Source organism: Neolamprologus brichardi, chromosome 10, assembly GCF_056152115.1.
Source record: "Neolamprologus brichardi isolate AB-2024 chromosome 10, ASM5615211v1, whole genome shotgun sequence".
Taxonomy (NCBI): Eukaryota; Metazoa; Chordata; class Actinopteri; order Cichliformes; family Cichlidae; genus Neolamprologus; species Neolamprologus brichardi.
Window position 1 is genome coordinate 14,093,604 of NC_142113.1, and position 24,007 is coordinate 14,117,610.

At 38.7% G+C, this 24,007-nt stretch overlaps 1 protein-coding gene across 2 annotated transcripts; it reads left to right on the plus strand.

Moving 5' to 3' along the window:
* Positions 1-2,765: 2,765 nt before the first annotated feature.
* il13ra2 (interleukin 13 receptor, alpha 2) lies at positions 2,766-11,903 on the plus strand. 2 transcript variants are annotated; one of them, XM_035912713.2, is made up of 10 exons: positions 2,766-2,918; positions 3,187-3,305; positions 3,575-3,726; positions 4,515-4,671; positions 4,766-4,886; positions 5,540-5,724; positions 5,866-6,017; positions 7,443-7,590; positions 10,392-10,515; positions 10,600-11,903. In XM_035912713.2, exons 2-10 carry the CDS (start codon positions 3,215-3,217, stop codon positions 10,685-10,687), a joined length of 1,218 nt encoding a protein of 405 aa, XP_035768606.1. In that variant the 5' UTR covers positions 2,766-2,918; positions 3,187-3,214; the 3' UTR covers positions 10,688-11,903. The 2 variants fall into 2 exon arrangements, with proteins under 2 accessions (XP_035768606.1, XP_006802304.1); XM_006802241.3 differs by lacking the exons at positions 10,392-10,515; positions 10,600-11,903 and adding exons at positions 8,880-8,953; positions 9,073-9,483.
* Positions 11,904-24,007: the final 12,104 nt, after the last annotated feature.

Sequence of the window (24,007 nt, forward strand, 5' to 3'; positions counted from 1 at the left end):
CATTTCACAGTTACATGTGAATTATACTTATGTGTCAGATCACTGTCATAACTTATGCCATAACCACAACCCCATTTTAACCCTGCGGCAAAAAATTCTATGCAACCTGGGCTCTCGACAAACTGAACTACACAGTCGACTCATAGAACAACTCTAATGGCGTGGATCTCATGGTTGTGAAGAATTTGGACCCAAAATGCAGACTCCAGACAGGTTTAAATGAGCAAAAACCAAGCCTTTATTTACATGAGGCCGCAAGTCCAGGCGGTGAAAGAAACTAGAAAACATATAAGGGGCCCACTTAGATCTCCTCGAGGGCAGGAGGGGATAACACAACAACTCTGGAAACCTGGTACAGGTGTTATAAAAAAGTTTAATGGCAGCGCTCCCAAAATAAATAACCCAAATTCAAGCAACAAATGTGGGGGAGAAAGGGACAGTTAGGTCCAAAAAGACAAAACCAAAACTTAGCTGAGCTATTATCCTAGAAAAACAAAAATAGAAAGACCCTAAACCTCAACTCAAAACAAGCTCAAAATTACATGGGTGGCACCAGCCTACTTACCTAGTGTTTCTAACAAAAAGACTCTACGTGAGTAAGAGTTGGTTCCCTGATCAGTCTGGACTACCTTTGGAAGACCAAACACAGAGAAGAACCCGACCAGAGCTTTACTGATGACAGGAGCGGTGATTCTTCGCAGGGGCACTGCTTCAGGAAACCTCGTAGAAGCACACATCATTGTTAGAATGTACTGGTGCTCTGACTTTGATTTTGGTAAAGGTCCTACACAGTCAACAACAACTCTGTGTGTGTCTGTAGACTCCAGACAGGTTTAAATGAGCAAAAACCAAGCCTTTATTTACATGAGGCCGCAAGTCCAGGCGGTGAAAGAAACTAGAAAACATATAAGGGGCCCACTCTAACAGACAAGCAGTACATAATAACAAACAAGGAAAACCGAGGGCTTAAATACACATGATGTAATCGGGGAACGAGACACAGCTGCTGAAAACAAGGCGCAGGTGAACAGAATCAATTGACGATCAAGAGGGGAAACAAAAATGAACATAATGCACATGAGATGAGAGACTCAACAGGAAGCCAAAACAATGAGACGGAGAATAAGACACAAACTTGACAGACCAAAGTAAACACAAAGACAAAACTGACTAAAAATGGGTGACATAACAGAAGCACAGACTAGGCACAGGGAAGTGAAAACTACAACAAAATTAATGAAGAGAAGGCAATGTGAATAAATCCACAAATTTACATGAAAAAACAAGGAACTGTATCACAATAGTAGTGTTTCACTACTATTGTAGTATTAAAGAAGTTTCTTTACAGTACGCAGTAACTTCAAGACCCAGTTTATCTGTTATGTCACAGTGTAATTTGGTGGCTTACTTGCTAATGCTCCCACTGTGTATATACATTGTGCTCATCTGACAGCAGTATGAAAAGAGGAAGATCACAGACAAGATTCATGGATGTAGTGAAAGAGGACATGCGTTACTGTGGCCACTGATGATGTACGAGGTCTTGCTTAATCTCGCTTAATCATGCAAATTGACTGGAGAGGCTGAGGTCTACATGAGGAAGTGCCTTATACTTTCGAAATGCCTTAACAGCGTTGAACTCTACAGCGACGGGATGCTGTCATTGCCTATTCCTGGCCTGGTAGAAGAGTTTAAATGTGCAAAAATGAGGCTGGAGACGTCACCCGTGGACTCCTGAGAGCCCATAGTTGGAGGTGCTGCTCCCAACCAGCAACAGGGAGAAAGTGGATCCCAGTCACAGCTACAGGCCAAATCTGCTCCTCTCCATCATGATGTGGTGGGTCACGTCCAACAGGGCAGAGGAGGATTTTATTAGTAACACATCTCTGGCAACAGGCATCTGTAACTGAACAATGAGCAATGGTGTGTCGACGAGCAGGGTCGCCGGATGAATTGGGAGTGTGTTGAAAAGAGGAAACTCACATGTTTTAAATTGGTATAGATTTTTACTTCCATCCCCTTCTTGAGCCAACCCCCCCCAACCCTTCCATTTTTCCAGCAGTATTACGCTTGCTTGGCTACTGTTACCTCCCAAAAATTGAAAATATATAATAAAACAAACAAATAAACAAAATAGAAACCAATGGTCCAAAAACAAAAGATGTTTATGATTAAATACTATTAAAAGGTCACTGTATTATTATTAGTGTTTAGTTTATAACTTTATAATTTTACTAATTAAAAAAAAATACATTAAATACTAAATATCACCACAATAAGACCACTTGTACAAAGTAGTATTTTGTAAAAAACAAAACAAAAAAAAAACTTGGTGAGGTGATCAGGATACGTAATCAGGATAAGTAATTTTTGTGGGGGGGAAAAACCTCTATGTATACAGAAAAGAAAGAAAGACATAATTATGTCTTTCATTCTTTTCTGTATTGCGCTTTGTAGACGGTCCCTGCACACTCGTCTCACATCCAAGTGCTCACAGAGAGCAGTCATTGTTAGCCCAGGTTGGAAAAGGATTCGCTTTAATTAAAATAAACTGACATGTAAAGTGAAGCCATACGCATCCTTAGGTTTTATTCGCTCCCCCTTCCGTGATGAGTAATGAGTAATGAGTACCTTTTAATCTCTATCAAAATGATACATACAGGTTCAATCTAATCGTTTTACAGACTCCTCCCTATCTGTGTTTACTTTGCACTTCCACTGAAGAAAATCTTCATTTTGATATTATTACTCACAGTAGTCAGCTGCTGTTTATTATTCAATGGTTTCCTCACTTGTAATCTTAAACTTTCCTAATCGGGGAGGCTACAAATGCATCAGTCCACCCACGCTGTGCCAGTCTTCTGCGCTCTGCCCGAACCTGCTGCAGCAGGAAAACAGCGCTCTTAGCCAACGATCACGTAAGTATTAATCTGGACATTTTACCGTTTTATGTTTGGCACTGTTTGATTTAACCTATATATATATATATATATGTATATATATATGTATATATATATATATATATATATATATATATATATATATATATATATATATATATATTTGTGTTTATTTTACTTTTATTCATGACATTTAAAAATTAATTAAATCATTTATGAAGTGAGATCACTTATCAGAATTCTTTTTGTATTTTTGTTAATCCTAATTAATTTTTATTTTCTTTAGTCTTGAATATACACTTGATAAACTACTGATGGCGAGAAAATGCAGGCTGACTTACACAGCTACACTGATGCTGCTTTTAATAACCTGGAAGGAGAGCACGTATTGCAATGGGCTTACAGGTTGGTCCCAGACGTTTTTCATGTACTTAGACTTTGCTTGATAGAAATGACAAAAACGGAAGCTTCTCCTTTAATATGAAATGTTTTTAAATATGGCTCTCTGCCACTGGAGTTCTGAGGAAAGAGCCTATCCTGCAATATGATGCAGAAGGAGATTTATTTTTACATTTGGCAGCAGTTTGTTGAGATATTCCACTGGATACTGTTGATATAAAATAGGCTTTTTTTTTCATAAACACAAACTCTACAAATATTTGTTTCCTTTAAAGTGAGTCCTCCAGAGAACCTTGTAATAACAGACCCGGGGCATCTTGGACAACTGGAGATTACATGGAATCCCCCAGACAGCTTGCCTAACATGACAGAGTGCTCAGTACGATATCAGCTGGAGTACTACAACACCTACCGGGACAGCTGGGCTGTAAGTGCTTAGTCTTTTTATCAGATCTTACACGGAAGCGCATAACCTGCCTGAACTCCTCCCAGAATGATTTTCTCGAGAACATGACCTGCTCTGGTAATAGGCCAATTAATAGCCGTAATTACAAGCAATAAAATGTTTACTTGAAATGATATTTTAGGTGACTTTACTGTATAAAAGCACATCAGCAGGACTGTAACTCTGCAGAGATCACAAACATACCGTCTCTTAAAGCTGCTTCATCACGATGGGATTCGTGTCTCTGTAATTTTAAACCCAAATTTGTGGGAATTTTCCCAAATAAACCTAATTGCACTTCCACGTATTTATGCCCAAGCATCTATGTCTAAACAAGATAAAAACAGAACATATTCTTGATACTTTTTCCAATTAATGTGGGTGAGGCAATGCTGTTAGTTATGTCTCAGTAACAATTAGTATGACGCACTGATCATTATCTTACAATGAGTGAAAGAAGGAGCTTATCTGCGTCTATCATGATAACTGTGCCTGATAATGAGACGTGTCTAGACAACTATGCAGAGCTCTTTTATATCCTTTAAACAGCTCAAGTAAAATATGAAACAGCAGATATAATGTGACTTACTAAAAATTGATGCATAATTTTTTTTTTTTTTTTATTTGTTGTTTTTTTACACAAGCCTCAGTAGTACGGTAAAAGTTTTGTGGGAGAAAACTCTGTCTACACATCTTTGTTAAATGAAATAAGAAAAGACTCAGTAGATCAGGAAACTTTGGCATGTAGTAACTCATTTGTGCTTTTGCAGAGCATCAGGACAAGTAAAAGGACCTACACCGCTCAGTTTGACCTGGCGAAAGATGTTAGAGTGAGAATCTACACCTTGCTGAGTGGGACCTGCACCAACGATACTATGATCAAGAGCACAGACTACACTGAAGTCATCCAGAAACCTCCCAGCACAGGTTGGCCTTCCAAGGCTTATAAGATTTGTGATTACAGAAAAGGAGCATTAGTAAGATCATAGCTAATGTGATTCTTTTCTTTTTTCATGTTTAGGTGTTTTGGGTACTGAAGTCCTGGATTTTAAATGTGTATTCCACAACAGGGAGTACACAGAGTGCCAGTGGAGAAGAAGTGAAAAGATACCAGACAACTCCCTGCAAAAGCTATATTTCTGGTATGTCTGCCATGTCAGAGCTTTGTTGGCTCGTGCTGTGGTCCATAACAAAATATTCCACTATCATTTGGAACAGCTAAAGACATAATCAGCTTGTTTAATTTTTTCCTGAGACAAATCTGTCCACTTTCTCTAATATTTGATGAGATTTCTATTCACCAGTTAACAAGATATGAAAAAGGGCAGTACATCAAAAAATGGTGTAATAACTAAAGTGATTGTAAAACGTGCTTCTTTTCATAATGTGTGCTGTTTTCATCACTGTTTAATTGTTAATGAGGCTTCCGTTCATAAAAGAACACCGAAAAAACAAACAAGAGCTCCTGTTATTTTCCTCCGGAGAATAAAAGGAGAAAACAATCCAGTTGTCTTCTTCCGCTGATGAGCGGAAGAAAACTGGGCAACACTTTTATGTGCATAGTGTTTAATGAGAATAAATCTTGTTAAGGCACGTACCCACGCAATTATCTGGAAACTGCAGCGGAAACATTTAAGATCACTTCACGCTGAAATGCATCTTTTACTTTTCTTAGTGGGAAGAATTTCCTCAGTATTGAGTTCCTCATGTCTTTTACTGATTAAGATTTGATGTTGTCACATTATGTAAAGCAGGATGTAAATACAGAAGCTTATCTGATCTGTTTGTTCTGCAGGCACAAAGAACTTGGACAGGCTGAGGAATGCCCAAAGTACAACACATCAGGCGGTGTCACGATAGGGTGCACATTTGCAGATGTACCGCTTCCTGTATTCACTGATATCAACTTCTGTTTAAATGGAAGCTCTCCTAAAGGGCCACTAAAACCAACGTTTGCCTCCCTGCAAATCCAGAACCATGGTAAATACAATTCCTGCTCCAGTTGTGACTCACCGCTTGCTCAACTTTGATTTGACTGAGATCGGCAACATCTGTATACCTCCTTGCACGCTATCACAATCGCTGATTTTGTTTTCCTGTGTTCTTGATGCATTTATGCAGTGAAGTGTGCAGCCACAAAAAAACTGCATCTGCAAACAGGTCCTGACAAGTTTGAACTACACTGGGAACATCCTGATGGAAAGGTTCCTGGCCACTGTCTAGAATATGAGGTGGAACACAATCAAGAAGGACCTGATGGAAAAGAATCATCGGTATGGTTTATACAACATGTGCTTTGTTATTAATATTATTTTTAACTCTAAGGCAAATCTGTATCACAAGAGCGTTTTCCCTTCCACCTTGCTGTGCAAAGAGTCTTTAGATTTGGTTTGAGTAGGTTTGTGGGGATGTAAAAGTGGGCAATGCATTGCATAAAAACAAGTAAACACAGGATTTGAGATTGTAAACATTTAGGGAAGAGTTTTATATCTCAAACTGCAAAAAATCCACCTTAAAAATTCACGTTCTCACTTTGTCTTTATTTCTAGAAATGCTCCAATCATTTCTGTGCAAAACCTTAATTGCATTAATATTTATTTAGATTTGAGTCTTCTTTAACTGAAAACATTAATCTCAAGTCATAAGTCATTCATGCTGTTTGCCACTGCTATCAGCTGTCTGTAGCTATTAGCACATTCCTGATGTTTTGAATGACTTGGCAGGTCATGGTACTTCATTCCCACTTAGCTGAATCTGATTGGTGTCACACTTGACTAATAACAATAATAGAGCAAAACCACTAAAATCTCAAGATCACTGGTATTAACACAGCAACCTAGACAAAACATAAAGGTGGGAGAATATTTTATTTCTGACATTTTTCCTTTGTTGTACTTCCAGACATTCCACGTTACAACTGTATAAAAAATAAACTAACTTGTTTGTTTTAGCTGTGCACGCTTTATTAAACATGCAAACATAACTGTTTTTCTTCAATATTAAATAATTTTTTTTCTGTTTCATCATCAAATATCTTTTTACTGAAAGGAGTGCCTTAACATTACTTCAGGCACTGTGGCTTTGGGCAGCTAATAACAAAGCTGCTAACAATTTGACTTTGTGGTTTTATAGACCTTTAAAAAGTGGAAACTATTAGAGTCTGTGGTTTTGCTTTGCTATGCAATTATTTTTTTTAATCCCACAGTAAAAGGTCAAGAAAAAAATGATGGATGTATGTGTTTTCAAGTAAACAGAACAATAAAAAAAAAAAGAAGTAAAAACTCAAATTTTAAAACAAATCCTCATGACCATGACTGAGTGGAGATTAATAAGGTTACAATGGGAATTTAAGTGTACCATGAAGTACAAAATAAAATAGGGTTACGAGTCTTTGAGAGGCAGCTGAAAGCTGTCCGCTTGACAAAGCGGTGTAGCCTTAATTGGTCAGATACCCAGTGCTTAAGCTTGGGTATGAGCCCAGAACTCTGCATTAAAGACCCAGTACTTACAAGAAGTGTAAATCTGGTTTTCCAGATCAAAAACAGCTGCTTAACACTGTTAGACAGCAAAGTGGTGAGTGAGTTAAACTGTCATAAAACCAAAAGGAAGATGAAGAAACTCATCAAAACTTAAGTACTTTTTGGGTCTGTTAACTCTGTTGTTGTAGTAATTATTTACTTTCTCTTTTTCATTGACAGACAAAATCTCTGACAGGAGGTCGGACAAGCCTGAGTTTGTCCATCGACATCAACAAGACCCACTGCTTCAGGGTTCGGTCTAAGGTGCATAAGTACTGTGCGAGCACGAGCTACTGGAGTGACTGGAGCCATCCAGTATGCCAACCAGGTAAGAATGTTTCGCACAAAAACGTCTTCTTTTTTGGCTCTCTGGAGCACTGGATGTTTTCAGGTTTTCATTTAAAAACCATATCATTTCTTCTTTTGACACAAAAAAGCCATTATTTTTTGATGAGTTTATAACTGATATTGGCAAGTGGCACTCTTGGTTTAGTAATGCAGTAGGAATATTTGTTTAGTCTTGATTATAATTCTATAAAAGACTGTTCCAAAGAGATAAAAGGTAAGTTTTTTGAGTGCTGTATCAGTGGGATAAAAAAACGAATCAAAATACAAACAAGCCGAAGCTAAAAAAACAAACAAACCCCAAAACAAATACAAGCAAACAACCCCCCCCCCCCCCCCCCCCCCCCCCCCCCCCCATCCCATTAAACATAACAAAAGCCGAAAGCTTGGAACTGCCTGTTTCGGAAAAAATAAAGACATTTATACTAAAAAACAAAAGATTAGGCGCCAGTTTGGCTCGGTGCATTGAGCAGTCGGCCACATGCCACACGGCTGACAGCGGCCAGTCCGGGTTCGGGTCAGACCCACAGCCCTTTGCAGCATGTCTTTCCCCTTCTCTCTCTGCCCCTGCTTTCCTGTCCTTTCTTCACAGAGTCTGTGAAATACAGCTGAAAAAGGACAATATTTTGCTCTTTACTAGCAAAATATTCCAAAGGGAATATTGGAAACAGCTAAGCTCTCTCTTGACTTTTGTGAAATATTAATCAAAGCTGCTTTTAACTAGAAGAGAGACCGTATGTAAAAAATAGCAAATAAAGTACAGTACAGTATGTAAAATCATGGATTTCTACTGAATCTAAAAGGTTAAGGTCTGTACTTTGCATAAGGTGGCACATATGTTCATTTTGATATTATATTGATATATATTTTACAGCCAGAGGAGAAGCTCAACTTGTTAGGGAGATTCAATGTGTGACTCACATTCAGCTACTTCTGAGAGGTAGAATAAAACACGATGTGATATACTTTCATCTATGATAGAAGACAGTTTGGGGTCCAGTGTCTTACCCAGGAAGACTTTAACATGCGAACTAGGAGAGCCCGTGATTGAACCACTAACCTACTAATAAGAAGACGACACACTCTACTTCCTGAGCCACAGCTAGTACATGATGTTGGATAACACAAAGTGATTAGTTGAAAGATTCAGCATTAAGGCTTTAAATTCCTGAGTGTTACTTTTCATCTCATATTCCTGAGCGATCTGTTCAAAGTGTGTTTCCTGTAAGTAAAGGATTTACAAACTAAGCTGTAAAGCATTTATTTTGTTAGCAACAAGTCCTGCTGAGCCCTCAAAGTAGTCTCGTTGATTTCAAGCTGGAAGATCCTGACGCCACCAAGAAATAGTAAGTTTTAAGATTATCTCATTCAAGCATGCCGTACGTTTCAATTTATGTCAATGCAACCAATGTAGCGAAATATGCATAACAATGTTCTGATTTCTTCTTTTTCTTGCTTTTTGTAGTCACCGATGTTGCCACGATTGGAAAGTCCCCTGAAGGAAAAGCTGAAGGATCATTTTCATCCAGGCTCCGCACAATATTTTATAACATTTTGGACAAATTAATGTTGCAGAAGTATTAATCCAATGTCCAAAACACAAAAAAGAACATCTCCAGTCGAATCCAATGAAAGACGGAATATTAGAATTTATGTAGATTGTTGTGTTAATTGACTGTAATTCTTTTTTTCTGTTGTTACATCATACTGCCATTAAAGCAGCAGACTGAGTAGGACACATGAGAAGAAAAAATGTCTGAAAATCATAATATGTATCCACACTTTATTTTTGTGTCTACCTCTTTTGGATATAGAGACATTTCAGCCTTTCTTGGTATTGTGAATGTAATGATTGACATCTCAACATAGCAACAGGTTGTAAATAAAATGCAGCTTGTAAGATGTAACATTTTTCTACATCTGAAAGGCACTTTAAGGCCAGAGCAGTGGTATACAATGTGGAGGATCAGTTGTGTCCCAAACTTTTTATTGTGGCCTCTATAAAGTAAATAGTTGCTGAACCATACCATAAAATGGACCTTCCCTTGTCCTGTTTTAAATCATTTCAACTGCTACTTAGAAACATCTGTTCAGACTATGATTGTAAGCATTAGTATGCAGGATACGATTGTATTATTGGCCTATGAAGTTTCACAGAATACATTTTTTTATTGGTGTGCTCGTGTGAGAGTCTTTCATTGAGATCCAGTTGGTTGGTTTAGACCAGAGGTGGGCAAATCCAGGCCTCGAGGGTCCTGCAGGTTTTAGATATCACCCTGGGTCAACACACCTGAGTCAAATGATGAGTTCATTACTAGGCAAGACATGTTGAGGAGGTCATTTAGCCATTTAAGCCCTGGAGTTGGTTTAGACAGAGACTCACAAAGACATCACACTTTCTAGTATAGTGCTATTACTACTACTCTTATTGTACTACTACAACAACTTCTGATAATTATGCTTTTCAACAGAAAAGTCCATTTATTTCCTGCTAATCCAATCACGGGTAGGCAGGAGGTGGGGCTAAAGCCTATCCCAACTCTCATAGTCCACCAGTCCATTACAGCAAGCAACAAGAAATTTAAAATTTGGACAATACATGGAGAACGTGTTCTGTCTGCAAACCGTGCAAATACAGATTTTATATATTGGACAGTTTGTTTGTGCTGATTCGTAGTTATACAGATTTTAGGTGACCTCACTTTATAGCGTTTTGTTGATGTGTTTCATCGAAGCTGAGCAGCTGTTCTCTAACCTGATTTTACTTTTGTGTGCTTATTATAGAGCAGAAAGACGTGACACCTGAACCAGATGCCATATGGGATGCCATACCTGTCTACATTTACATCGCTGTTGCCATTATTGCCCTGCTAGTGCTGTCTCTGTGTGCGTGGGCAATGTTCAAACTGTAAGTATATTCACACCCATTACAAAATGTGCCAACATGCAGATAAAAAGCAAACAGAGCACTAAGCTGTCCTTTGGCTCTCAGGAAGAAACCAGTGCAAGAGAAAAAAGTGGAGTCTCTGCTTACATCCCTGTTTGCCAGGCGTCCCCTTCTTGGTCCCACAGAAGCCTAAAAAGGCAAGAAAAGCTGTACCTTCCTCCGACGCAAAGAGGACCTCATATAAATATTTTACTGTTGCACGCCTCCTCGGTCATTGTTTAGGTTCTGTAGTTTCAAAAGGCACAATGAAGCACTCAAAGATGGCATAGCATGCAGACAGTGAGATTGTAATCACATGTTTCAGAAGATATTACATTTAGATTGAAGGTCATAGTTTGTCTGTGTTTGTATTATATCATAAAAACTACATATTATTCCAATATACTATATTTTTTGTATTTTTTTTGTATACCTTTCTATATAAATGTTTGAACTGTCCTGTTAACTGGACTGTTACACTGTACCAGAAAGTATCCTATCGTTGTTTACTTTTTAGCTATGACACTTGCATATTTGTTAAGGGAGGAGAACTTACTTTGGGATTACGTTTTTTAAATATATTTTTTTACTACTTATGATTTCTTATCTGGTTCATTTCACATAGATTTGTATTGATGTTGTGGAGAATTAACGTTTTTAGTGGAATCTGTTTGTTGTTTACCTCATGCCTCAATTCTTGCCAGTCAGCTCACACAATAAAGACTGTTTTTGTTTTTGTGTAAAGTTCAAAATATGTGTTTCATAAATGTTAAATGGATTTCAACAAAGTTATTGCTAAATACTTGGAGTCAAGGAACTTTGCTGACACCTAAGGATGAATTAAATGGAGAAATTGAACCAGTTAGTTGTTTCAAATGCCACATGTCTTTGCCAGTTTTAACCCCCTGTTTTTGGAGGCTTGAACTATCCAGACTAACCTGCAAAACAATGTTACTACATCTATTTCTGTGCAACTCTTGCCAAACACCATTTATTGTATTAAATCATAGAGTTGATCCAATTTGTATGACATTGAAAGTGCTTTTTGGCTGCCATCATTTTGGCTGCCATCCATTTAGTCCAAATACATAATGAATGTATGATTTTATAAATTAATGGATCACATATATCTTTTTGATTTCTGATCCTGTTGGGGTTGGTGGGTTTTAGAAAGCAATAGAACATATAATACTATAAAATCAGGCTATCAAGTTGGTGTTGAGTGTTATTCTTACCAGCTTTTACATGTTAAAGCATATTTCATGGAATAATAGTGCTTGTAATGAATATATTTTATGCTCTTATTTGGGTTTGATGTATTTGATGTATTTCATTATGTGCTTAATTCTAATTAAAATAAAGAATAATGTTCAAGATCTTTTCTTTACATCTTCGCATTAAAAAAATATAAACTAAAAAAAGAGAAAAGGGATTTTCTGTTTTAACAGAATGTAAGTTTGTAGGAAGCAAACACAAACTCCATTTTTTTTTTCCATTGGCAAAGATTACTGTGGCGCACTGGAGAACGCTTTGTTCACTCCAGATTGCTATGTGCCTTATCGCAAATAAGTGTGAGACGTGGTTTTGCAGAGAAGCTACATAGTTTATTAATGAATACTGAGTGAGTATAGTAACGCAGCCAAGGAGTTATGAGTTATTCAGAACAAGGGTGAGGCTTCTGCTGAAACTGATAACATCAGCTCAACTTTCTGAACCTCATTCAACTTATGATGGGCTTCCCAGCAACGCCAAAGAAAAAAAAAAGCATTCAGGTAGAACAATAAAATACTGTATGAACATTAATGCCCTAAAATGTCTGTGATTCACTAAAAATACAGATAACCTTGTCTTTCCATCATCTGTTTCATCATGCATTCTTGGATATTCATTCATTCATTTTTTAACTGCTTATCATGGGGGATAGATGGTGGTGGTAGCGGTTAATGGATCCTGTCCCAGCTGAGTCCAGGTGCGGTACATGCTGGAGTTTTAATTTATCCAACAGAAATAATGATAATAATCAATGTTGCATGTTTTGTACATGCTTGTGCAGTGTACTCTGTAAGCCAACCTCAGCAAAGTCAACAACATACCACTCTTGTAATATAAATTGTGAATGTCTTAATTTTTTCATCACGTATCCATCACAGTTGTATCTGGAAAACAAAATAGGATATGGGCAATAGGATGTAAGGTGGGTAAAATCTCCTGAGGGACCTGACGGAAAAGAATCATCGGTATGGTTTATACAACACGTACTTTGTTATTTTTGTTTTAAACACTAAGGCAAATCTGTACCAGAAGAGCATTTTTCCCAGAAAGCTTGCTGTTCAAAGAGTCTTTAGATTTGGTTTGAGTGGGTTTGTGTGGATGTAAAAGTGGGAAAAGCACTGTAGAAAAATTAATAACCACACGCTTCTAACTTTACCTCTATTTCTAGAAATGCTCTAATCATTTCTGTGCAAAAGGTATTTATTTGGATTTGATTGTTTTTTAACTGGAAATATTAATCTCAAGTCATAACTCATAACTGTGCTTGTCAGTACTGTCATCTGTCTGTAGCTATTAGGACATTCCTGATGTTTTGAATGACTTGGCAGGTCGTGGTACTTCATTCCCACTCAGCTGAATCTGATTGATGTGTTAAAGTCAAGGAGGACACCAAATAGAGCAAAACCACTAAAATACCTCAAGATCATTGGTATTAACACGGCAACCTACACAAAACATAAAGGCGGGGGAATATTTTATTTCTGACATTTTACTTCCAGATGTTCCTCGTTACAGCTGTATAAAAAAATAAACGAACTTGTTTGTTTTAGCTGTGCATGCACATAAAGTGCGTATGCACATAAAGCATATGTGTACGCATGAGGACTGCCCGGCCTGCTCAGACTGCCTATACTCCCCCAGCTCCCACATTAGGTTTTGATCTTTTGTTTGTTTTCATTTTCCTGTTTGTTCGTGCTCCAATCTGATTTAATTTTATTTTTTTACCCATCCAAACAAAAAAAGGGCCTGGAGCCTATCCCAGCTGGGAAAGGGACTGGTCTACTGGAAGCTTTTGTTTAGTTAACAGAAATTATGATAGTGATCATGATGACTGAACGAGTGAACCTCAGCAAACTCCACTTTTGTAATATTCATATTTTGTAATATGAAAGTGCCGATATGATTTTATCATCATATAATTTTATGTTTATCACAGTTATATTTGTTTTATACTGATAAAATGTTGTATGTGGGTGTTAATGTCTCACTAAGTAAGTAAAGATTATTTATATGGCACTTTCAAGAACAAAAGTCAGAAAGTGTTTCACAATGAAAACAAAACCAAAACCAAAATCTTGGGAGGGCAGAATCTCAGAAGCTTAATCTCCTTTTTCTTTAACCTGGACCAAGATACAACCAACAAGTACTGAGCAGATGATTTCAGAGACGTAGTGATTACGAATCGATATAGTAGTTTACTAATATAGGGAAACAGCTGACCTTGAATAGCCCTAAAATGATCAACGAAATCTTGAATTGAACACTGAACACTGGAGAGGCAGGCATATTGTGGTAAATCACAACATGAGTCACCTCAAGGCGCTTTACAATGTAAACAAACCCTACAATAACACAAGAATTCCCCGGCAGTCTATGACTCACTATGAGCGAGGACTTTGTGACAGTGAGAAGGAAGAAACCTGTCATGTGGGACCTTTCAGAAGACTGGGTGAGAAGCATTTGCAAGTGATCTGGGGATGATTTGCTCAGACAACAGAATAAAAAATTTTAAATAATGATGGTGTGATGAAATGAAAGCATGTATTATGTTATGACCCAAGATCATGTGGGTCGTGTGTGTGTGTGTGTGTGTGTTTATGTGACATGGAGGATCGGATAATGGATGGATCAATCAGTACTTAACCACCAAATGAGAGCCACCTGGCCCCTCTCTCATGGCCTCCACCACCCAACAGCCTGTGTTCAGGATTGTTACGCTGAGTGTCTCTGACACAAATTTGTATGTTATTAAGTATAAATTCATGTGTAAACATTACTGTGTTAGGGTTGGTGTTAGTGTTAACCCTACAAACATAATGCATAAAAAAAAGCATACCTAAACTGTGAACACTGGGGATAGAGACACTGGATCTGGGAGAGCCAGAGGGAAGGTGACTCAGCATCCTGGCAATGAACAGCTGTAATTAGGGAAGTGATAATTGGGGAGGTGGATACAGCTGGGAACACAACAGGGATAAATCAGGAATAACACTTGACAGAATGCAATGAGATGAAGTACTCTCACAATAAAACAATGGGTGACAGAACACTGAAACCATGAATAAGACACACCAACTTGACACAGACAAAAGGTCACAAAGACAAGACTGACTAAACATAGACTTGACAGGAGAGGATGAAACACTGAGGGGAACTAAACTCTAAAGTAATTTGGAACATGGATGAGTACACAAAATAATGCAGACATTACACAACCCAAATGTCTCACATTAAATAAACAAAAAACTGGAAAGCCCATAAAACTCAAAAGACTGGGTCAGCTGACCCGGGACCACGACAGCCTTCAGATGAACCATCGATCCAGGTGACAGACGTTACTATAAACGAGCAACTCAGGCGCATTTACAGTGTCCCAATCTTTAAAAATCCTCAGTCGAGAGAAAGAAATGAGCTTCTCACTCTAAATGAGCAATTCAAAATAGTTTTCCATCACTTCTGGACACTGGTGTGACTCACTGAGTTGAGCAACTCATATTCTAAACGTCCACTGCAGAGGCCAAGTTTGAATCAGGCATTTCCTCTCTTTCCCCTGATCTTTCAGTCTGAATTTAATCTGGATCTTTTTATGGTTAAAGTTCTTGCCCTTTATTATTCACAAATGTAACCATTGTCAGCAGGTACTTCGTGCATCACAGTAGACCTCCTAATATTTCCTTCCCTTCTAGTCTCATTGACACAGCAACCTTGGACCCAGAGTAAGCATTTCTAAGAGCTTATCAAAAACAGGAGCGTTGGAATATACTGAATATAATGGGAAGGCATTTGTAGCAAAGCACAACATTAGCACAAGGTGTATGCAACAAATATAAAATCAGCGATAAGAAGTTTGGATTGACTGCCAAAAGGTTAACAGGTTGTTGCAAATACAGTACAACAGTACATAAACCAGTGTAAATATCAAAATATTGAAAAGCCCAAATAAATGCACTGAACATCAACCTGAAAATGGAAAAAGGTCTAAATAGGTGAGGAACAAGCACAGGAGCAAAGCACAAAAGACTTTTTATGCTGTCAAATTCCTCCCAGCAAACAGAGACCAGATATATTCGGCATCAGCTTTCAGCAGAAGCAGAAGTGGGAGAAAACCTATAATTCTGGGGAAGGCCAGATTTGACCAAGATGTTACCAGTGATACATTTCAGCAATACAGGCATTCCTAGTGTTGCCTAAACCTTTATATTAATGGGACGAGGCTACTGGTGCTTTTGCAAACTCACATTTACAGACTAAATGTGACTTTGCTAATCTGTCAAATGCTGCCTGCACTCTCTTCAGGGGGTCTGACCATGTGCCCATGTTCACCACCATGCCATCCTAATAAAATGCATAACACTCCAGCCCACACACCACTTTGTTCTCGGGCTGCATTACACAGTCTAACCAGCATGACGCTGTAAGAATATATGTTTTGACAGGGTTACAAAAACACAGATGCTGCTCTTCTTCTAGAAAGGGCAACCTGCCAAGAGAAAAACCACAATTCTTCCCATCCCTATTTAATCAACACAATCTTCCTTCCTTGGTAGGGGAAAAGAATCTGGTTTTGTTAATATTTTTTACCTTAGATGCCCTGTACTGATTTACTAAGTCAACACATGTTTAAATTCTAAAAATACAAGGGAAGGCCCAATTAGAGGAAGTACCCACAGCAATACTAATTTAAACATATATGCTACCTGCTTCAAGTAAGACCATATTCTTACACATTTGTGTGAGTTTGCATGTCTAAAAAGAAGCATGAGTCCCTATGAACAACCTCAGTTGTTTACATTTTTCCCATCTAAATCCCCGAGTGTTTTATTTAGCATTTCTATAAGTTTATTCTCACCTTCCTCCAGTGTTTCCTTACGTGGAATTACACACGTGATAAGGTTTAGGCAATCTACCATGGGAGCTTTTAGAAGACTTCCATTTATCTGGTATTTTGACCGTGTCTCGGTCACTCAGAGCAGATGAATTGGCTCATGGCCTTGACTCCAGATGTTGCAATGATAGAACACAGCTGGATATCTATTTGACTGGTGCATCAGTGTTAACAAATAAGAGCACAACACAATTTATAATGAGAAAGAGGACTCACACGGTCAGTAATTGGATGTTCAAACTGCTTGAGGGAGGTACTAGATAGATATGAGTAGCAGTTATATTGTTATTGGGGGTTTGTTATAATCTGGGCAACTTGGCCAATCTTTACGTGTGCAGAGAAATCTGCGTTTTAAGGAGAAACAGATTTCAGAAGACTTTTTTTTAAAATAAAACTGCAATAAAGAAGCAATTCTGTAGAAAATAACCTCGTCTAACTTCCTACCTAAGATGCAAGCAATACTAAGCCATCTGTGTCTTCCTATATCAGACCAAGACACAGACAGATGAGCTGGAACTGACAATGGAAATGTCTTTTGGACATACACCAGTCTCACCAGCCACAAATCACATAAACAAACTTTTATGCATAGGCACATATTGTTTGCAGACCCATTGCTCTGACTTGTACACAGCTTTCAGGTAGTAGTGCCTTCCTCACAAAAGTATGGGATGCTCCTGAATCCTGTAAAAATTGCGCTGGAACTTTCTCCTCAGTATCAAGTACCACAAATATGACATGAATGAAGCATAACTCAAACTGATCTAAGACGTTTCTACTGGTTCAGCCAAATTAGCAAAATGCACATCTTTCCCTTTTCTTTTTGCAATTGGTTTTTTTTTTCACTTACCTTTCTTATGGCAATAATTATAGATATCTGGATCATTACCTTCATAAGATTTCTGATCTGGTGATTAAGATTCTAATTTCAGTGCCATGTCTTTGTATTTCTCACCAAAGATGTCATCAGTGAGAACAGCATCCTCAATGGGACATGTGCTCATTAATACAGTGAGATACAATAACAAAGAAAATCAAGATAAATGAATTTTTAAAAAGTTATGAATTAATTTGCATTTTCAGTAAGAAAATAAGTATTTGATCTCCTATCAATCAGCAAGATTTTTGGCTCCCAGGTGTACCTTATACAGGTAATGAGCTGACATTGGGAGCCTTCTCAACTTGTTACCTGTATAAAAGACAGCTGTGCATAGAAGCAATAAATCCATCTAGATTCCAAACTCTACACCAGGGGTCCCCAACTACAGGCCTCGAGGGCCAGTGTCCTGCAGGTTTTAGATCTCACCCTGGGTCCACACACTTGAATCAAATGATTAGTTCATTACCAGGCCTCTGGAGAACTGCAAGACATGTTAATTTAGCCATTTGAATCAGCTGTGTTGGATCAAGGACACATCTAAAAACTGCAGGACACTGGCCCTCGAGGCCTGGAGTTGGGGACCCCTGCTCTACACCATGGCCAAGACCAAAGAGCTGTCCAAGGATGTCAGGGACAAGACTGTGGACCTACATGAGGCTGGAATGGGCTACAGGACCATTGCCAAGCAGCTGGGTGAGAAGGGGACAACAGTTGGTGCAATAATTCACAAATGAAATGACCATAAAATAACTGCCAATCTCCCTCGGTCTGGAGCTCCACGCAAGATCTCACCTTGTGGTGTTTCAGTGATAATTACAATGCTGAGGAACCAGCCCAGAACTACTCAGGAGGAACTTCTCAACATTCTCATGGCGGCTGGGACCATAGTCACCAAGAAAACAGTTAGTAACACACTACCCCGTGAAATCCTGCAGTGCCTGCAAGGTCACTCTGCTCACGAACGCACATGTACAGGCCCGTTTGAAGTTTGCCACTGAACATGTCAATGATTCAGAGGTAGACAGGCTGAAAGTGTTGTCAGACAAGATGAAAATCGAGCTATTTGGCATCAACTCAACTTGCCGTGTTTGGAGTAGGAGGAATGCTGCCTGTGACTCCAAGAACACCGTCAACATGGAGGTGGAGACATTATGCTTGGGGGTGTTTTTCTGCCAAGAAGACCGGACAACTGCACCACATCAAAGGGAGGATGGATGGGCACTGAAAATGAGTCGTGGGCATGACAGTGATCCAAAACACACAGCTAAGGCAACAAAGGATTGGCTCAAGAAGAAGCACATTATGGTCTTGGAGTGGCCAAGCCAGTCTCCAGATTGTGTGTGTGTGTGTGTGTGTGTGTGTGTGTGTGTGTGTGTGTGTGTGTGTGTGTGTGTGTGTGTGTGTGTGTGTGTGTGTGTGTGTGTGTGTGTGTGTGTGTGTGTGTGTGTGTGTGTGTGACCAACTACAAGACACGTCTGACCTCTGTGATTGCCAACAAAGGTTTTGCCACCAAGTACGAAAACACGTTTTGCAAAAGGGATCAAATACTTATTTTCTTCATGAAAATGTAAATTCATTTATAACTTTTTAAAAATGCATTTTTCTGGATTTCTTTGTTTCTGTCCTGTCTCTCGCTGTTCAGATAAATCTACCATTGAAGTTACAGACTGATCATTTCTTTGTTAGTGGGCAAATGTACAAAATCAGCGGCGGTTCAAATATTTTTTTTCCTTGACTGTAAAAGTTGAGGAGTTGTGTACGAATAAATCCAGTGCAAGTTCCACATATTTGTCTGCCAATCCCCGTACATGAACTAACTCAGATACCTGCATGAAAGCTGCCTTTCTGCTGATCTTGACAGTCCTCAGCTGATAAAGGGGAATAAGCCTGTTGTGCTTTACCTGTAAAGACAGGCTAAAGGATTAAAGTCTGCGCTTTTTGACCTTAAAAGAAACAAAAATGCATTGTTAAATGCAGCCTGCCTTTTCGACTCTTCTTAGCCTTTTTTTCCTGACTTTTCTAAATGTGGTGTGCAGAGTGGAAGCGTGGCTAGTCAGTGTAATACTCCCTCAGCTCCCACATGGCTGTCTCATTTGCTTGTGTTTGCTATAGTGGTTCACGTTGATAATCTGTCATATGCTAATCTCAGTGATTTTATTTATTATTTCTCTTACAGCTCATTAACTGGTGTTGGGAAGCGGTTTGATTTGATATATCAATGTCTTGATCTTTATTCATCTCTCTGTCTCCCTCGTTATTTATCACATGAAAATGGTTCTTTGTACTGTGTTTGTAGCATGTGGCTTAACACCAAAACCCATTATGAAATAATCTCTTATGAAGTTCACCCAGCTCCCTCATGCGTTCAAGAGTACTGTATATGCTGTACAGTGTGATGGATCATCAGCTCTTGTTGCCCTCTACTGCCCAGATAATCTGTAGCATATGCATTTCATAAATAAAATAAGTCTTTTTGGACATTTCTCAGCTGACTCTCCTGTGAAACGTGGATAGACTGATTGTAAACAAATAGTATAATTAAACTCTGTTAAGATTATGTGAGCATGGCATGTTTCTTGCTATACACTCGTGCAGATTTGCCTGAGAAAGACTGGAGTTGTGTTGAAAAACACGTCAAACATCTTAACACGCTCTGTTTAAATGATTACACCATTTTCTTGAAGCTTATATGTGTATATTATAGAACCCCAAAACTAATGAGTCTATAACAGAAACGCAATTAAACCGAGACAGCTTCAGCTGCGGGATATTTGCTTTCTTGTTGGGAAAATAACCATCTGGCTCCGGGCTGACCGCAGCTTTCAGTGTTTGATCCAACATTCAGTGACATCCACAAGGTCAGGTAGGCAGCTGGCTGCTTCCCATGGATAGCTGTGTCTCTGTTGTTTACTTACTTAGCTCGGTGGTAAAGTTCGGACTTCTTACACAGTCACAGTCTTAATGAGAGAATTAATAGAGGAAAATATATTAAAGTGTGTCCTAATGAAACACGTCTTTATTTTTGTGTCATTTTGTGTACATGTCCACACTCTCAGTGCACAACTACAAATGACATAACAGATGGTTTTCAGATACTTGAGCAGTTTTAAAAATGTTAAAGTTTTGTCTGGATGTCTGGGGCCTGGATCTCCTCCATGCCTGCTTCATGCCCTGGGGGACGGGGCTATGGCTCTCTACACCCTCTTGCAGACCATTACATGGGGAAACCATTTGAATACAAGCGCGCCGATCCACACAGGTGTGCACACGGGTGTTCACTGGTCGTAGACTAAATTCACACCTTTCTTGGCTGCTACTTCAAAGCACATTGTGCGCTGTCTGTCCTGCGTGCTGCACAGCAACATTCAATATTTAGTATTTACTGCTGTTTACACTTAGCTAGATTAATGCGATGGTGTTGTGTTTAGTATGTTGCTTTGTTGTTGTTTTTTTTGCTTGTTTTCTATTCTTTTTCTCTCAACAGGTGATCCAGGAGATATTTTTCCCCCTTTCTCACTGTCCCTCTCCCCTTCTGTTTTTCTTTTCCTTCCTCTTTCTTTCTCCCTTTCCTATCTTTCACTCATGTCTGTCCCGTCTGTAACAACTGAAAATAAATAAAAAAACAAAGGTCGATCAAATGGACCAATACGGCAATGCCATGATGATCCATTTGGCAAAATAAATCAATTGGGTATCCTTGTTGGTCTTCAGACAACAATTCTGACGGCTAAAGAACCAAATGGGACAGGCAAAAAAAAAAAAAAAAAAAAAGTTAAAGTTTGCCCCCATCCACAGTGACTGTTTATTTATTTACTATAGTCCTGGTGTTCTGTTGGCTTGGCTGCACCACATTGTGTAATCATGTTTAGTGTTGGTTTTTGTGTTTTTCTGTGTCTTCTTATGTGATAGCAGGTGTTTCTCGTTATGTTACTTGCTGATCCTACTTTTTTTGCTGCTTTTCACATTTGCTTTTGTTTTCATTTCCTGTCTTGTTCACGCTGCTGTGATTGTTTTCACCTGTTCCTAAGTGTTTTCAGCTGATTCCAACTGTATCTTCTTATTCAATCAACCCTGTGCATGTTTAACGTGCTGTTACTTTGTAGACTTTGCATTTGTCTTTTGCATCAAGCAATAAAACGCTTGAATTTTGCTCCCCGTTAACACCCTGCTGTGTCCTTTGCATCTGGGTTCAATGGGACCCAAAGAAGTTGCAGGGCAGCAGTGATAACAAGGAGAGATGAGAAATGCTCTTGGGTTAATGTGTAATTTTGGTGGAGCCAGTCTTAACAGAGGACTTGGAGGAGGGTAATGTATAGCTCGGCTGTTACAGTCCAGTCCATTTATCTGACTTACTAGTGCGCTGACCCTTGTTCGCAAGGACTTCCACTGTTAAGGAACACATAAGCTGGACAACTTCAGGTTTGGATTTAAAATGTTCTCAGCTTTTTAGAACATCTGTGCATAATCAGTCGTATCAGTAAAACAAATTTCTTCCACAGGTACCAGGGGTGAATTTTTAATCTGTCCCCCAGGCTCAGTAACTGGAATCTGTCCCTGCATGGTAAAAGTGTGCAGGGCCTGGCTGGTTACTGCACCGAGGGGCCAGGCTACTCTCCGCAGCCAGATTATCGTCAAGCAGATGCAAACAAATTCACACAAATAACAGTGATTTATGTCCCAATGGCTTTCATAAAGGATGTTTGCATGTGGGTATTTCTTGTTTTATTCATTTATTGGACTTTTTTTTTTTTACATGCATCAAATTGTGACCTTAAAAAAATAAATTAAAAGGAAAAACACTGTAAAATCTACTGCTCCTTTTAAAGGCTTTGTAGCACAAAGAGAAAATGATGGGGGGGAAAAAAGCTCACTATTACAACAGAATGTGACCCTCCTCACTCTGCAGCACCTGACATGTTCGGCATAACCACTAGGTGGGGCAAGATGATTACTATTGAGGCGCTGGTTAAACATGATCCTCAAGAAAATGCAGGAAATATAGAGGAGACTTTGGTATCTGGCACTTACTCCGGACACTGTTCTTGATATTTTTGGTTTCTTTTCTGGTGAAAATGTCAATTTACTTTGCAGAAACGTTTTATGCGAGAACAGCAACTGTGTGGGAGGAGTGCAAAGCATAAAGATCTACTGGCATTTCAACTTGAGACGCTAACACGAGTGGGCAAACATTTCAGAACCTCCTCCTGCCAAAGAGATAGACGTGCATATTATGTGAAACAGCTGGGATATTGTGGGTGCATATCTAACAGTAATGCTTAAAAACATTCTTGTACCATAGAATATTTTTTTTTAGTAAATATCTCACTTGCTCAGTGTCAAGAGTCTCTTTGCTCTGCTGGCTCTACAGCCAAAGCTCCTTTCTTTAGTTAAAATTTACTTTTTAACTAAAGAAAAGAAAAAAAGGTTTTACATGCATCAGGGACATTAAACTAAAACTGGATCACACCTGACAGATATTTTGGTAAAACTTGGCATGTCCTCTTTTAGCCTGACACATGACCGCCTCACTTTTAACCTGTATAGCACATTTCAAAGATTCCTGGGAGGTAATGAGACGAGGAAAAATCTTCCACCCGTCACAGCTTAGAGGGGCAAAATATCAGCTTCACACAATGCAATGATTTGATCCCTTTCCCCTTTAGAGTTGTTGATTCTTGTGTACACGCTGTCCACAGCTAGGGTGTTTTCACGCTTCTGCAGCTGTGGAAAAAATATTTATCAACTTTTCCGGAGTCCTTAGCAGCTGTTGCATTTTGTAATCTGCAGGGTAAACGAAGACAGGATGTTCCAAGTGTGGCAATACCTTCTGTTCCCAAACACCCTGAGAAATAACAGGACTTCTTAAACTTGCTTTTCATTAACATCTATGACTCGTGCACTGTCAGACACGTCGAATTAAAAATGTAAAAGCACAAAAACACAGCTGAAAGCTTATTATTGTCTATTATTAGTAAAATAACAGTGCAAATCAGTGCAAAAGTCTCTTGCAAATGTATAGAAAATGCATGTAATGAATACAAATACAGTAGGAAGTGCTACCCATGTCTGCACCAGCACATAATGTCTTTACTTTACATACATGTAACCTGGTGTGAGGTTATTATAGTTCAAATAAAACTAAAAACTCAAACTAGATGTGAATTTTTTTTTCCAACTAATTACAATAAAAACTAGAATTTTGTGATCTTGCAGACATCTTGCCTGATGAGGCGTTCATGGGTTCACAGAGACTGAGTCAGCAACCTTTAAAAAGTGTTTTTACTGTAATCTATGTGCTGATTTTCTTGAATTTGCACTCAGAAAAATCCCATTTGTGACCCTATATAACCACGAAGCAGCAATTGTGAGAAAAATGCAACTGAAATATATTTTTAAAAAGGTTTATTTATTCAAATAATTAATCATTAAGTTTATAC

Coding starts and splice junctions, on each gene's coding strand:
- il13ra2 (XM_035912713.2), top strand. CDS start 3,215: ATGGCGAGAAAATGCAGGCTGACTTACACAGCTACACTGATGCTGCTT. Junction 3,306..3,574: donor GTATTGCAATGGGCTTACAG/GTTGGTCCCAGA, acceptor TTTCCTTTAAAG/TGAGTCCTCCAGAGAACCTT. Junction 10,516..10,599: donor GCGTGGGCAATGTTCAAACT/GTAAGTATATTC, acceptor TTTGGCTCTCAG/GAAGAAACCAGTGCAAGAGA.